General features: G+C 40.7%; 1 protein-coding gene across 3 annotated transcripts in view; it reads left to right on the top strand.

Moving 5' to 3' along the window:
* VPS8 (VPS8 subunit of CORVET complex) overlaps window positions 1–17,421 on the top strand; it is a 263,309-nt gene that overhangs the window by 225,678 nt on the left and 20,210 nt on the right. For all 3 annotated transcript variants that reach the window (XM_030931118.1, XM_030931123.1, XM_030931127.1), the window contains one exon: window positions 6,769–6,822. In XM_030931118.1, the coding sequence (XP_030786978.1) occupies window positions 6,769–6,822 (54 nt within the window). The remainder of the gene's footprint in view (window positions 1–6,768; window positions 6,823–17,421) is intronic.

The raw sequence follows: 17,421 nt of genomic DNA, 5'->3' as shown, positions 1-17,421 counted from the left end.
GCTTTCCCTCTAATAGGTCACAGAGCAGCCTGGCAACCAGGATTAACATTGTCAAAAGCTAATAACTGCAACACTATTTCCTGAGCAGCTGAATCTGCAATCACCTTTTTAAGAGACTCCTGTAACTGAGCTATAAAATCTGCATACAGTTCTTTCAGTCCCTGCTTTACAGCACTAAAGGAAGGGTGTTGTTCTCCACCTGAAGTGATTTTTTCCCAAGCCCTAATGCACACTCCTCTAAGCTGTTCTATGGCATCATCCTGCATGACCACTTGTGCATCTAAATAAACCAACCCAGCTGCCAACCCCCAAAAGTTGGTCTGCAGTTATATTAATTGGAGGTTGGGCCTGGGCATTGTGAGCAGCCTGAATGGAAGCTTCATCTGGCCACCAAGTTTTAAATTGTAAGAACTGAGCAGGAGTTAGACAAGCTCGAGTAAGAGCGTCCCAGTCAGTAGGAATCATGTGACTGGAAACAGCAACATTCTTTAACAGTCCTATTACAAAAGGAGAACCTGGTCCATATTGATTAATAGCTTGTTTAAATTCTTTGAGTAATTTAAAAGGAAAAGGCTCAAATGTAGCTATAATATTTCCCTGTTTATTATAGGGGTGTATTCTAACAGGTAACTGCCAAGCCTCTAAATCACCCTCTCTTCTAGCTTGCTGAATTTCTGCCTGAATCGAACTGAGAGCAGTTGCTCAAGGTGCTGCTTGAACAGTCACTGGGGCAACTACTTTTCACCCAGTATCCTCTGGAAAAGAAAGATCTGGAGGATCAGGCCACTCTTTTTCTTCGAAATAGTGAGGGGGTGTGGAAGGGTAGGGATGAACCTCTTCCTCCTTCCTCCTTTGCTGCTTTAGCTTTAGCTGGCAAACAGACCTGCTCTCTTACCTCTTCTGTTATTTCATTGTACTCTAATTCCTCCTCATCATTAGTGTGAAAAGGTTCCAAGGTGGAATGAACCAGAGCCCACTTGTCCCATTGTTACCCTGATGCTTCCAAGCTCCCCTTCTTACTCACCACGGGGATTGCTTAAGAGTACTCGGGTGTCCTCCAGCTTAGTTCCACATTCTCCAGCTGTCACTCTGGCTACCCTTTGACTCAGGTTTGAGCCCCCACGTTTGGGCACCACTTGCCAAGACCAGCTCGGTCGCGGAGAGCCTAACCCAGCAGTGCTAGAGGAATTAAAGACACACAGACAGAAATACAGCGTGTGGAGTGGGAAATCAGGAGTCTCACAGCCTTCAGAGCTGAGAGCCTCAAACAGACATTTACCCACATATTTATTGACAGCAAGCCAGTGATAAGCATTGTTTCTATAGATTATAGATTAACTAAAAGCATTTCTTACCAGAAATAAAGGGATGGGCCGAAATAAAGGGATGGGTCTGGCTAGTTATCTGCAGCAGGAACATGTCCTTAAGGCACAGATCACTCATGCTATTGTTTGGGGTTTAAGAACACCTTAAGCGGTTTTCTACCCAGGGTGGGCCAGGTGTTCCTTGCCCTCATTCCGGTACACCTACAGCCTTCCAGCGTGGTCATCGTGGCCATCACGAGCATGTCACAGTGCTGCAGAGATTTTGTTTATGGCCAGTTTTGGGGCCAGTTTATGGCCAGATTTGGGGGCCTGTTCCCAACAATTCCTGGTATGGACTAGTCTTTATTTCATAATTAAATGCTTTTGAGAGATAAGTAAAGACTATAAATGGTCTCACTTTGTTTCAGGCCAGGTTTTGCTGCCAGGTGACGTTTAGTGTGAAAAATATTTTTTAAACAATCCTTTTGGTTTCAGAGCTTTTTGGATGTCAGAATTATAGGAAAGGGATTTGTGGACCCATCTTGTCTGAAGAAAAAGTAGTAATGTATATTTTTAAATGGTTACACCCTTTGAAGCAGGGACTTACAAGAATCTGTCCAACAGAAATCATCGAGTTTGTGTGCCAAATATTATATACAAGGATACGACATTTTTAAAAATAATTTTTAAAAATTGAAAATAACCTAAACGTACCAATAGCCCACAGTTGATTAAATTAGTCATGGTATGTCTAGGCAGTGAATGAACTGCTTTGTAGCCATAAAAAATCATATAGTAGAAGAATATTGATATGTCAAAGTAAACATTCATAATGTGCAACATAGATCACAAAGCAGTGATTCTAAATTTTAATAGCAGTTATTGCTGTATGATTGGATTGTGCTTTTTATTTGCCTTGTTGAAGCTCTTATATTTCTTAAATTTCCGTGACTGAACATGTATTTCTTTTGTAATCAGAAAAATTAAGACTTTTTTTTTTTTTTTTTAAGATTTAAAAAGGCCTCACTCGGTTGCCTAGGCTGGAGTACAGTGGTGTGATCATGGTTCACTACATCCTGGACCTCCTGGGCTCAAGCAGTCCTCCTACCTCACCCTCCCAAGTAACTGAGGCCTCAGGTGCACACCACCACTCCAAGCTAATTTTTAAATGTTTTGTGGAGATGGCATTTCGCCATGTTACCCAGGCTGGTCTCAAATTCCTGGGCTCAAGCCAACCTCCTTTTGGCCTCCCAAATTGCTGGGATTACAGGTATAAGCTACCATTCCTAGCCCTATTTTAACAACAACAATAAAAGGCCTGGTGTGGTGACTCATGCCTGTAATCCCAACATTTTGGGAGGCCAAGGCGGGTGGATTACCTGAGGTCAGGAGTTCGAGACTAGCTGACCAACATGGTGAAACCCCATCTCTACTAAAAATACAAAAATTAGTCAGGCATAGTGGGTTGCACCTGTAATCCCAGCTACTCGGGAGGCTGAAGCAGGAGAATTGCTTGAAGCCAGGAGGTGGAGGTTGCAGTGAGCTGAGATTGTGCCATTATACTCCAGCCGGGGCAACCAGAGCAAGATGTCGTCTCAAAAAAAAAAAAAAAAAACGAAAAAGAAGATGATGAAGAATTCATATTGCTTTTAAACTTCAGCTCAGATTGTTTCATTAACTCAGGAATCATTTTATTAACAAAGATCACAAAAAGTTCAGCATTATTAAGGCCCTAGCCTAGTATAGCATCCATATCCCCAGATCTAGTGTCTGCACACCTGTATTTAAAGTGTCTTTTTTTTTTTTTTTTTTTCTTGAGGCGGAGTCTCGCTCTGTCGCCCGGACTGGAGCGCAGTGGCCGGATCTCAGCTCACTGCAAGCTCCGCCTCCCGGGTTTACGCCATTCTCCTGCCTCAGCCTCCGGAGTAGCTGGGACTACAGGCGCCCGCCACCTCGCCCGGCTAGTTTTTGTATTTTTAGTAGAGACGGGGTTTCACCGTGTTAGCCAGGATGGTCTCGATCTCCTGACCTCGTGATCCACCCGTCTCGGCCTCCCAAAGTGCTGGGATTACAGGCTTGAGCCACCGCGCCCGGCCTAAAGTGTCTTTTTTAAGCTTCATTGCCTGAGGCATTTCCAGAAGGAATCCTGTTAAGTGAAAAAATAAGGCCTTTCTTGAGGGATGCTGGACCACTTCTGTTGCCACTTCAAACATGTTCTGACTTAATCTGTAGAGAACAGCCTTCTGCAATAAATTGTCCACCAGCACATCTAATTCTTGGCTTGTTTCTAAAAGTCTGCAGGTTCTTTCATGAAGTCACTTTTTTAAGCTTAAATATCTACTTTGCCTTGAAAATCTGTTTTCTCCCTTTTCAAAAAGAGCATACCAGAAGTTAAAATTGGATCATTTTTAGCAAGCTACATCGTACATCTGGAGTGAATTCCAGAGTATGAATGTCATGGTATGTTACAGCAAAGACTGTCAAGTCTAATTTTTGCAGATCTACTAAATCTGAAAGGACAGTCTGGACAGCTAGCAGTTTTGATTGTTGAGCTGAAGTGTGTTTCCTAAAGTTATTCTTAAAATCAGAGAGGTTAAACAAAACCTGCAGCGTGGTCCTACTTGAACAGCGATGCGACGGTAATAGGAAATATCTTTATCATCTATATTATAGTCTCTTATAATTAGAGTTGAAAGAGGCTTGAGATCTTGTAACTGTTTACCAGTACCTCATTCTAGTCAGATAGTATCTAGTATCCATTGAACTACTTATAGTAATAATTATATTTTGCCCTTGATATGGTTTGGCCATGTCCCCACACAAATCTCATCTTGAATTGTAGTTCCCGTAATCTCCATGTGTCAGGAAGGGGACCTGGTGGGAGGTACTTGAGTCATGAGGCCGGTTACCCTCATGCTGTTCTTGTGATAGTGGGTGAGTTCTCATGAGATCTGATGGTTTTATAAGGGGCTTTTCCCCTTTTGCTTGGCACTTCTCTCTCCTGCTGCCTTGTAAAGAAGGATGTATTTGCTTCCCCTTTGCCATGATTGTAAGTTTCCTGAAGCCTTCCCAGCCATGTGGAACTAAGTCAATCAAACCTCTTTCCTTTATAAATTACCCAGTCACAGGAATTTTTTAATAGCACCATGAGAATGGACTAACCCCTGTAAATTAACAAGTAGATATTCTGGTCTCTGTATATTTAATATTTTTTAGAATTCACTGCTGAAACCCTGTGGGCTAGGAATTTTCATTGCAAAAGGATGTTTGATAACAAATTGAATTTATTTAATAGATATAAGGCTATTCATATGTTCTGTTTTGGGTCCATTTGTGTAAGTTCTGTTTTTAAGGAATGTATCCTTTTCATTTAATTTGTCAAGCTTATTGGCATAAAATTATTCACAAAAGGCTCTTACTATCTTTTAAATATCTGTAAATGATGTTGCATGTTGTAATATATCCTCTTTCATTGCTGATACTGGTAATTTATAGTCTCCTTTTCTTGATCAAGCTCCATAGTAGATTATCAATTTTATTTATCTTTTCAAAGAACCAATTTTGACTCTGATAATTTTCTTGGTTGTTTATTTATTTTTTTATTTAATTGATTTTTGCTGCTTATTATTTACTTCTTCCCTGCTTAGTTTGGTTTTACTTTGATCTCTTTCTAGTTCCCTAAATTGGAAATTTGGATCCTTTATTTTAAACCTTTCTTATTTTCCAAAATAACATATGGGCTGTAAATTCTTCTAACCACTGCTTTAGTTATACACTTCAAATTTCTTTAAATGCTTTATTGAGGTGTAATAACTGATATAAACTGGACATATGTAAAGTGTATAAATTTGACATATGTATACATTCATGAATCTGTCACCACAGTCAAGATAATGACTCTACCCATCACCACCAAAAATTTGCTTAATCCCTCCCTCCTGTTCCCTGGCAACCACTGATTATCTTTACAAACTAAACAGTATATTACTTTGCATTTTCTTGCATTTTAGATTAATGAAACTATAAAATAGATATACTTTTTTATCTGACTTCTTTCACTCAGCATAGTTCTTTGCATGATTGCATCATGTATTTTTTTTTTCTTTTTTTTTTTGGAGACGGAGTCTCACTCTGTCACCCAGGCTGGAGTTCAGTGGCCGAATCTCAGCTCACTGCAAGCTCCACCTCCCGGGTTTATGCCATTCTCCTGCCTCAGCCTCCCGAGTAGCTGGGACTACAGGCGCCTGCCACCTCGCCCAGCTAGTTTTTTGTATTTTTTAGTAGAGATGGGGTTTCACCATGTTAGCCAGGATGGTCTCGATCTCCTGACCTCGTGATCCGCCCGTCTCGGCCTCCCAAAGTGCTGGGATTACAGGCTTGAGCCACAGCGCCCGGCCTGCGTCATGTATTTTTAAGCTATTAGGTGCACAGATGGTTAGCATTGTTGTATCTTCCTGATGAATTGACCCCTTTATTATTATGGGATGACCCTTTTTGTACCTGATAGTAGTCTTTGCTCTAAAATCTAGTGCTATCAGGCCAGGCGCGGTGGCTTATGCCTGTAATCCCAGCACTCTAGGAGGCCAAGACAGGCAGATCACCTGAGGTCAGGTGATCTCTACTAAATACAAAATATTAGCCAGGTGTGGTGGTGCATGCCTGTAATCCCAGCTACTTGGGAGGCTGAGGCAGGAGAATCACTTGAACCTGGGAGGCAGAGGTTGCAGTGAGCCAAGATCATGCCATTGCACTCCAGCCTGGGCAACAGAAGCGAAACTCTGTCTCAAAAATAAATAAATAAATAATAATTTTTAAAAAATCTAATGCTATCATGGTATATTGTCTCATCCTTTTCCTTTTAACCTATTTGAGCCTTCATATTTAAGTGGTATTTCTTGTAGGCAGCATGTAATTGGGTCTTTTTCATTTGTCTAATGTGAAATCCCTATATTTCAGCTTTTCAAATATTTAAAGATATTTCTGTACCATTATCTTTTCTTCCTTGGACTAAACATCATCTTATTATGGTTTGGCTGATACTTTTTCTAAATCCTTCACTATTATCAAACTCTTCTGTCCATGCTTTGCTTCAAAGGGATATTACATCACAATAGAGATTTTGAGTCACCTTCTGCAAGAAATGCTGATCATTTATTACTTCATTTGCTTAACATGATCACCAAAGATCTATTTAGTCCCTCACCATTTGGTTAAAACCCATCTAGACCATCTGTCCCACTTTTCTTACCCAAATCATATTTTTTTCTTGGGTCACTACTGATTTTTTGATCTCCAGAAAAATTTCAAGGGGGCGTAAGAAAAAATCTGTTACTCAGTTAATTTCCTCTGGAAATGTCTGTTTTATCTTAGTTATACCAATTCTAGTTGAATTATTTTGAATGTGGGTCAAACAAAACTAGACTATAACTGAAAGGGTATTAACATGTTTGCCTTTTTCTTCCAGGTAAAAATGTCTCCATCATATCATCAGTCCAAAGGGGATCCCACTGCTAAAAAGGTGAGTTTGTTTTAATAAAGGCAAAAAACCAGTTCCTCTTCCGCATGTTTATTCTCCTATGTGGAACAAAATTCTCAACATGGCAGTGATTTTTAATCATCTTAATGCTCTCCAGGATTATTTCTGATTAGATGCTTTAATGACATGTCTCCAGGCCTTCTTGGCTCATCCAGAGAAGCCAAGTTGGGTTTTGACATGTCTCCTAGCAACTATCTGTTTCTAGAATTTCCATCTTCTATACCAGGCATGGCATCATGGTAGCAGGTGAAAGATATTCAGAGGAAAGCTATATAGTTTGTCTTAATAATGTGCTTTACTTCGGCCGGGTGCAGTGGCTCACACCTGTAATCCCAGCACTTTGGGAGGCTGAGGTGGACGGATCATGTGAGGTCCGGAGTTCAAGACCAGCCTGGCCAACATGATGAAACCCCATCTCTACTAAAAATAGAAAATTAGCTAGGCGTGGTGGTGCATGCCTGTAATCCCAGCTACTCCAGAGGCTGAGGCAGGAGAGTCACTTGAACCCAGGAGGCAGAGGTTGCAGTGAGTCGAGATTAAGCCACTGCACTCTAGCCTGGGCAACAAGAGTGAAACTCTGTCTCAAAAAAAAAAAAAAAAAAAAAAAAATGTGCTTTACTTCTACAGAGCTGTGCCTTAAAAAACTGGCCTGAGATATTAATAGCACATGAGAAGGTCTTCAGTAAATACTGGCAGAAGAGAGCTCTCATGTGTGCCACTTCAGTTCCTGACTGTAAGCTTTGTGACCACAGATAGGGTCTGACTGTTTTACACCCTGTCTGAGCAATGCATAGATGATGTCAAGAGAACCACTAAAATCTTTTCCTTTATCCAGCTGCAAAAGTGCGGTTGAAACATGGTAAACAAATTGACATTTCTGCTCATTTCTTTCATCATTTTTCTTTCTCTAATAGTCAAAGTGTTTTTTTTCCTTGCCCTTTTTTACCATTTCAGCCAGCATCCGTATCAGTGAAGGACTGTAGAACAAAAAAGTAACCACCTGCTGGCTCTGTTGACTAACAGCAGGTTTTAGCTTCAAAGCAATGTTCCAAAAATGGGTCCCCCTCTTCTGACTTCAGAATCCCCTGAGACTTTTTCAGAAGAGAAGAGTCTAAAAACAAAATATGTTGTCTGAAAAGGTCTATAACACACTGCATATAAAAATCCTCTTTCACGCTTGTCAAGGCAGTAGGGGCAGGCGAGACTGAGGCAATGACTGTTGATACTTAGAACCATCACACTGTAACGCGAAGAGTGGGGAGAGCCTGTCATTTTAGTCTCGCTCAGTAAATAGATGAGGAAATGGGAATCCAGAGGGATTCCAATTTTTTGTCTTGGCTCTCCAGTGTTAGCTATGGAATACACTTCTAACATAGTGATGTCAAGCATGTGCTTTGGATACCACTAGACTTGGGTTCAAAGATTTACTCTTCTACTTATTTATCTGAATGACCTTGTGTAAATTGGCCCCTCTGTTTCATCTTATGTAAAATAGTGATGCTACTCTCAGAATTGTCCTGAAGATTAAATGAAATACTCTACTGTTTAAGAGTCTAACATTGTGTTTGACATATAGTAAGTACTCAAGCTGTTGTTGACACTAGTATTAAAATGCAGGTCTCCCGGCTCCTAATCAGATGTCCTCTTACTTTGTCATGCTGCTTGTGTAATATTGTTCATTCAGCAAGTATAGTCTACCCTTCACATTTGTGGGTTCTGCATCTGTGGATTCAGCCAACCACAGATTGAAGATATTTGGGGGGGGGAATGATAAAAAATAATGATACAATAAAAAACAGTACAACTATTTACGTTGTATTAGATATTATAAGTAATCTAAAGATGATTTAAAGTATATGGGAGGATGTGCACTGGTTATATGCAAATACCATGCCATTTTAAAGGACTTGAGCATCCATGGATTTTGGCATCCACAGGAGGTCCTGGAGTAAATTCCCCACAGATACCAAGGGATGACTGTATTTCTTTTTTTTTTTTTGAGATGGAGTTTCCCTCTGTCGCCCAGGCTGGAGTAGAATCGCACGATCTCAGGTCACTGCAACCTCTGCCTCCCGGGTTCAAGCGATTCTGCTGCCTCACCCTCCTGAGTAGCTGGGACTACAGGGATGCACCACCACACGCAGCCAGTTTTTGTATTTTTAGTAGAGATGGGGTTTCACCATGTTGGTCTCGAACTCCTGACCTCATGATCCATCTGCCTTGGCTTCCCAAAGTGCTGGGATTACAGGCGTGAGCGACTGTCTTTTTTTTTTTTTTTTTTTTTGAGACAGTGTCTCACTCTGTTGCCCAGGCTAGAGTGCAGTGGCACAATCTCAGTTCGCTGCAACCTCCGCCTCCTGGGTTCAAGGATTATCTTGCCTCAGTCTCCTGGGTACCTGGGACTGCAGGCACCCACCACCACACCCAGCTAATTTTTTTGTATTTTCAGTAGAGACGGGATTTCACCATGTTGGCCATGATGGTCTCAATCTACTGACTTCGTGAGCCACCCGCGTCGGCCTCCCAAAGTGCTGGGATTACAGGCGTGAGCCACCACGCCCAGCCAGCTGTATTTTGTTACACTGGTTACTGAGATAAACAGTGGACTAGAGATGAGGTCCTGTTCTCAAAGGCCTCAGCATTTATTGAGAAAAGTAGACAGGTAAACTGACAGTTACCATACACCTTGACACATACCATGGAAGGTGCACAGGGTTCTGTGAAGGCGCCAAGGAAAGGCCCTATTCTGAGATGACTAGGCTAACTTAGTGCAGTTCTTACGTTCTTTATGGCAGAAACCTCCATGAAGAACTTTGAGGAATGGTTAGCTGCTCCCCTACAACACTGTTATCACATTAGAGTGAGAGCAAATTCTGCCGTGTATATAGGCATTTATTAAATAAATACTCATTTAGAAATAGGTTCTGCAACCCATTTTTCAAACTGAGTAATGTCCCAGCTCTTTGTCATTTTAGGTGTCTGACCTCTTGTAAGGGATGTGACATTACAGAAGCAGGATTCTGTTACTCTTAGAATCGGCATCAGGCAAACAGACGCTTCCTAAGCCGATGACTGGACACAAGTGGCCCGGGCAGCATTCCTTTGTTATCAGATGCAGACTTATTCCTGGTTTATGCAAAAGTTGGGACTCTCTAAAATATTTTATTCAATATACATATCTCAAATATCTTTTACTTTATCAATGAGAGTCCATTTCCAATATTCACCATGGTGGTTAACAGGTCATTACTTTCACCAATAAAAATATTTCCATTTTTAAGCTAATGAGCCAAGTCTTAGTGTTGGTGAACATAGAATAGCTGAAGAGCTTTTTTGAGTGGCTGCCTTGTGGAGTTCATGTTAGCTGGCCTCTCCTGAAATATAGATTCTTAATTTGGGCCATTGACCATTCCTGAGTTGAAGCCCAAAAGTAAATAGCACATACTTATTATCACGCTGTTTATGCCGTCTATACTTACTTGAAAATATATATCGTAGTGGGTGGCCATCCCAGATTAGGGGTCAGGAAAGGCTTCCCCGCAAAGGTAAAGTTTGACCTAGTCTTAAGAAACAAGGGAAATGGTAACCTAGGCAGATGGAGGTGAGTATAACACATTGTAGGAAATGGGAGTGGTTCTGCATGTCTTCCATATAATATGAAAACATGGAGAAGTCTGGTAAAAGATAAATAGGGATTCAGACCACAAAGAACCCCAGTCTGTGAAGTTTGCTTTCTATCTTGACGATAAGGTTTCCAGCAAAGGTAAGATTAAAAGCAGAAAGACCAATTAGAAGAGTAAGATACTTGTCCAGGCAAGAAAAAAGGTCCTAACCCTAGGCTATCTTAATGGAGTAAAGAGATTAGATGGATTCAAATATTAGCTATTTTTTCTCTCAGAAAACCCTGACACTCTCCTTAAATCTGAGGAAGTGTCCTTCCTTCCCTGAGCTCATAGCACCCTGAATTAGTCCCTACCAATACCTGGATGGGTTGAGGTTGCCTCTCTACTTAATGCCCATCTCCAATTAGGCCATATGCCTCGTGAGGGCAGAGCGGTAACCACGTCAGTCTCGTTTACAGGTTGTATCCCTAAGTGCAGAACAAAGTAGCCACTCGTTTGTTGTTGAATAAATGAGAGATACACGAAAGAGATTTCATAGGACTCCCTGGTTGTTTATGAGAAGTGAGGGGGAAGAGAAATTTCTGGCTCTGATGACTAGAGGAAAAATAAATGAAACATCATTATTGTTTCAGGCTTGTCTCCCAGGCATGGCCAGTTCCTTATTGAATCAGGAGTACTCGGAGAGAGATGTGAAACTCAACACCTAATTATTACTTCCTTAGTTGGGTATATGTTTTTGTGTTGATATGCTTGTATGCTCATGTACATCTATGTATATATTCTGGTTCTTATCCTTGAGCTACAGTCTCTCTTCCCAAAGTTGCATTGACAGATGGAAGCAGCAGTAGTGTCTGTTGAACAGAGCGACTGCCAAAGTGACATGTGTAGGAAACACAAAGGAAGCAGTAATGTTCTTGATTTAGCTAAAAAGTCTCTGTTGACCGATAACTGAAGGAAGTGTTTGGTGACTCTGCTGTCAATATTGGCCCTACCAAGAGCTGGATTCAATTGCTAAGGAAACCAGAGTCATGTTCTGTAGGACTCTGCTAACTTCCTGGGGCTTCTTTTTAGGTATTTCATGTAGGAGTCACTCTTTAGAATGTCACTGTTCCGCTCTGCCGCTGCATGCCAGAGTGCGCTTCACATTCCACAACATGTATCTTTTTTTTTCTTTTTTTTTTTTTTTTTTTTTTGAGATGGAGTCTCACTCTGTCACCCAGCCTGGAGTGCAGTGGTGTGATCTTGACTGACTGCAACGTCCGCCTCCCAGGTTCGAGCAGTTCTCCTGCCGCAGCCTCCCGAGTAGCTGGGACAAGCACACGCCACCACACCCAGCTAATTTTTTGTATTTTTAGGAGAGAAGGGGTTTCACCGTGTTGGCCAGACTGGTCTCAGACTCCTGACCTCAACTTCCCAGAGTGCTGGGATTACAGGCATGAACCACCATGCCCGACCCACAACATGTATCTTTTTACTAGCATTTTGCATTATAGATATTCTTTACGAAAGCTTTAGATTGGCAATATTTATTGTATATAAAATTGGCATATATTTACTTTATATAAAATTTCTTCTTAGTGGGCTCTAATTAATAGTTTCAGTAACGGAGTTGGAAGATACACATGGTTCCCTAGGACCTTTAGTGTTTGATCATGTATGACCAGAAATTTAAAAATCAGGAATCATTGCCTTCAGATAAAAATTGACATAAAACCCATTGCAGTGAGTTCCCCAGGATAGATCCAAATGGAGGTGTTGACAGTGTTTAAGGTAGATCAGAAGAGTTAGTTCGGGGCAGCATCAGACACCACTCAGCTATGATGCATCTCTTCTTAACTACCAAAGAAACACCAACCAAGAATTTTCACAGAAAAGTTGGGTCTGTTACATTGATGATAACTAGAGAAAGCATTTTGTCTTATGCCTTGATCACAGGTACATGGTTACTTCTCTGAGCAGCTCCTGGTTTTAGATCGGCTTTCTCTGCCAGTGTGTTTGCAGAAGCTGAGGGGCCAGGTGCTCTGGCTAAAGACTATCCTCAGGCTGCTGGTGCCACTGGAGGATCCACAGCTGTTCTCCTCAAAGTAACTTCTTCCAGTTAGGGACAATGCACAGGGAATGAGACAGTGGAAAGCCTTTCCAGTAGTTCTGTGACTCCATTCAGTAGATACTCCGCAAGCCTCTGTTAGGTGCCAGGGCAGAGGGACAAAGGACAGTGAAGAAATACAGTTCCTTCTCTCAGTAACATTTACATGTTAATGGTGACTGAACTGGTGGATGTCATAGCCAAGCCTCTCAGAAGTTGATTTTCAGTTTGTTAAGTATTCAGGTAGGTTATAAGAATTTCGAGCTGATTTTTGGAGTTTTTTAAGAGACAGTATCTCACTGTGTTGCCCAGGCTGGAGTGCAGTGGCACAGTCATAGCTCACTGCAGCCTCAGACTCCTGGGCTCAAGTGATTGTCCCACCTCAGCCTCCTGAGTAACTGGGATTATAGGCATGAGCCACCATGCCTGGCTGTTTTTTTTTTTGTTTTTGTTTTTGTTTTTTTGGTGGTTGTTCCAGGTGTTCTTACGAAGTAAGGTTTTTATAACCAATTCCCAGTCTTGCTGCTTATGTCAGCAATATAGACAGCTATACTTGCTCATAATTTTTGTTGAATTACAGGTTGGCTTTTTTTTTTTAAGGGAAAAAGCCTCACAAAGCCACTGTTTCCATAACAACGGGAAAAGCTGGCCACAGTGTCTCAGCTGACTGGCCCTAAGAATGGCTGGTTGGTAGTTTCACAAAAGTCAAGGGAAACATGAAATGAAGAAAACACTGAGATAGATGCAGCATTTTCTAGCCATCATTTGATGGAGGCTTAAATAAAATAAAGATACATTCACCTTTTGATGCCTCGCCCTTAACTCTTTCCTGCAAAGATGCGAGTTCTCATAAACAACAAAATGATAGCCCTTGATGGATATAGATGCTTCTTCTCTGGAGTATTTGTCTTAATAGGACTCCAAATATGACTTCATTGCCTCTACTGAGCACTGCCACAATTAAAGGAAACGAAGAACATGATTCAGTCTTTGTTTTTGTATCAGCAGAGTTGAAAACCTCAGCAAGACAGATGCCTTTTTATGGATGTGAAGAAGCTGGAGTCTAGTTGCCTTTAGACACCTGGAGGGCAGTGATCTGGAGGACAGTAACTGGAAGAAAGCATAGACATCCTTCATTGTTGAGAGGACAGAACTGGTACCTGTGGGTAGCTACTATGTGAATGGAAATGTCAGCTTGGTATGAGAATTTCGTAACGGCAGAACAAGCTATCTTCAGTGACACTACATTACCTACTACTAGAGGTGTTTGGTCAGTGACAGGATATCTATTGCTCAAAGCTCCTGCCATTGGTCAGAGTTGGGACTAGTTGATTTTTAGAAACCCTTGAAGCGTTAAAATCTTACGAGCCTGTAATTGTATTAAAACCAAGTTGCATCCGGGCTCGGTGGCTGATGCCTGTATTCCCAGCATTTTGGGAAGCCGAGGCGGGCAGATCACGTGAAGTCAGGAGTTCAAGACCAGCCTGACCAACATGGTGAAACCCTATCTCTACTAAAAATACAAAAATTAGCCAGGCGTGATGGTGGGCACCTGTAATCCAGGCTACTCAGGAGGCTGAGGCAGGAGAATTGCTTGAACCCGGGAGGCAGAGGTTGCAGTGAGCTGAGATCACACCATTGCACTCCAGCCTGGACAACAGAGTAAGACTTTGTGGTTTTTTTTTTAAAAAAACCAAGTTGCGTGTTCACTGATGTGGTGAATGATTTTAGTTAAAACTAACTAAACAGCCTAAACTAATAGAATGTATTGTCTTTCAAAGAAAAATCTGGATTTATGTAAGAAGAGACTTGATGCAGAAGAATCACTGCAGTAGAGGTGAGGGGGCTATTGCAGTAAGGGGAACGCTCCAACCATAAGATCTGCAAGGGTCTCAAAGATCACACAGAAAGGAAATTTATTTCCTAAGAGGGGGTGGGTAAACAATGCTAAAAAGAACAAGGTGTGAAGGAGTGGGTGGAGGGAATGGACAGCTGATCAGTGATGCTTTTCCTTGTGGTCAGCTGATTCTCAGAAGCAACTTTGAAAGGAGAGATTCTGTACTCTGGGTCAGAGTTCAGGGGCTTGGGGAAAGGAAAGAAGCTTAACCAAAATTTGGTTGTCCAGTAAGCATTTTGATTTTGTTAATAATTTTTGTAATTAATAGCCTTTATTTTTTAGGAGTACCGTAGTTTTAGGTTTACAGAAACGTAGAGCAGTAAGCACAGAGTTCCCATATGTTCACTTTTCCTCCCCATCCCCACAGTTGCCCCTATTATTAACATCTTGCATCGATCCGATACACTTGTTCTAATCGATGAGGCAATATTAATATGTTATTATTAACTAAAGTCCATGGTTTACATTAGGGTTCACTCTTTCTGTTGTATATTCTGTGAGTTCTGATAAATGTATAATGAAATGTATCCACCATTACACCATCGTACAGAATAGCTTCACTGCCCTCCAAATCCCTGTGCTCCACCTATGTATCCTGCTTTCTCCCCAAACTTTCAGCAACTACTAATCCTTTTACTGTATCCATAGTTTTGCCTTTTCTAGAATGGCGTGTAATTTCATAGTAGGTAGGCTTTCTAAATTGGCATCTTTCACTCAGCAGTCAGCAGTTGGGTTCCTCAGTGTCTTCATGGCTTAATAGCTCTTTTCTTTTTAACACTGAGTAATATTCCATTGTCTGCTTGGACTATAATTTATCCATTCACCTACTGCAGGACATCCTAGTTGCTTCTATGTTTTGACAGTTGTGACTCAAGCTGCAGTAAATATCCATGTGTAGGATTTTATGTGGGCATCTCAACTCATTTATGTAAATACCTAGGACCGTGATTGCTGGATTATATGGTAAGACTATCTTTACATTTTTTAAATTGCCAAACTGTCTGCCAAAGTGGCTGTGCCATTTTACATTCCCAGCAGCAGTGAATGAGAGTTCCTGTTGCTCCACATCCTCACCAGCATTTGGTGGCATGGTGGTGTCAGTGTTTTGAATTTTAGCCATTCTAATAGGTATGCAGTGGTATCTCATTTTCTTAAATTCACAGTTCCCTGATGATATAGGATGATGAGTGTCTGTTGACTCATATGTTTATTTTCCATTTGTGTATCTTTTTTTCAAATTTTATTTTAGATATAGGGTATATATGTGCAGATTTGTTACATGGGAATATTGAGTGATGCTAAGGTTTAGTGTGTGAATCCTGTCACCCAGGTAGTGAGCATAGTACCCCCCACGCTCTAGTATTCCATAGGGTCTATTGTTCCCATATTTATCTCCATGTGTGCTCAATGTTTAGCTCTCACTTATAAGTGAGAACATGTGGTATTTTATTTTCTGTTCCGTGTTAATTTGCTTAGGATTGTGGCCACTAGCTCATCTGTGTTACTGCAAAGGATGTAATTTCATTCTTTTTTATAGTTGTGTAGTATTCCATGTGTACCAGATTTCTTTATGCAGTCTATCATTGATGGACATTTGGGTTGATTACATGTCTTTGCTATTGTGAATAATAGCCATCCTGATGGTGTGAGATGGTATTTCATTGTGGTTTTGATTTGCATTTCTCTGATGATTAGTGATCCTGAGCATTTTTTCATATGTTTTTTGGCCACTTTTATGTCTTCTTTTGAGAAATGTATGTTCATGATCTTTGCTCATTTTTTAATTTGGTTATTTGGTGTTTGCTTATTATTTTGGCTTCTTATAGAGTCTGGATATTAGGTCTTTGTTGGATGTATCGTTTGAGAATATCTCCTCCTGTTCTGTAGGTTGTCTGTTTGCTTTCTTGATAGTTTTGTTGTTTTTGTTGTTTTGTGTGTATTTTTGCTTTTGTTTTTGCTTTTTTTGCTGTGCAGATGCTCTTTAGTTTAATTAGGTCCCGCTTGTCTGTTTTTGCTCTTGTCGCAATTGCTTTTGGAGACTTAGCAAAAAATTATTTGCTAAGGGGTCAGTGAATGAAACCAAGACTTGGTTCTTTGAAAAAATAAACTACATTGATAAACCACTAGCTAGGTTAACAAAGAAAAAAGAGAAGATCCAAATAAATACAATCAGAAATGACAAAGATGACATTACAGCTGATCCCACAGAAATAGAAAAGATCCTCAGAATATCAGGAACAACTCTATACACACAAATTAGAAATTCTAGAGGAAATGGATAAATTCCTGGAAACATACAGAATCTCGTAAGATTGAATCCAGAATATATTGTAACTCTGCATAAACCATTATTAAGCTCTAAAATGGAATCAGTAATAAAAAACCCACCAACCAAAAAAAGCACTAGACCAGATGGAGTCACAACCAAGTTCTATCGAATTATACTTCTTTCTACCAAAAGAAGAACTGGTACCAGTCCTACTGAAAGTATTCCAAAATATTGAGGAAGGACTCCTCCTTAACTCATTCCGTGAAGCCAGCATCAACCTAATACCAAAATCTGGCAGAGACACAATGAAGAAAGAAAACTTCAGGCCAATATCCCTGATAAACATAGATGCAAAAATCCTCAACAAAATACCAGGAGACCAAATCCAGCAGCACATCAAAAAGTTAACTCACCACAATCAGCTAGGCATTATTCCTGGTATACAAGATTGGTTCAACATATGCAAATGAATAAATGTGATTCAGCACATAAACGGATTCAAAAGCAAAAACAATATGATCATCTCTATATATGCAGAAAAGGCTTTCAATGAAATCCAACATCCCTTCATGATAAAAACCCTCAACAGACTTGGCATCGAAGGAACATACCTCAAAATAATAAGAGCCATCTTTGACAGATCGCACAGCCAACATCATACGGAACAGCCAAAAGCTCGAACCACTCCCTTTGAAAACTGGAACAA

The sequence above is a fragment of the Rhinopithecus roxellana genome, chromosome 1 (genome assembly GCF_007565055.1).
Source record: "Rhinopithecus roxellana isolate Shanxi Qingling chromosome 1, ASM756505v1, whole genome shotgun sequence".
Lineage (NCBI taxonomy): Eukaryota > Metazoa > Chordata > Mammalia > Primates > Cercopithecidae > Rhinopithecus > Rhinopithecus roxellana.
Note: the sequence above shows the minus strand (reverse complement) of the source record. Positions and strands in the feature narration are given on the sequence as shown.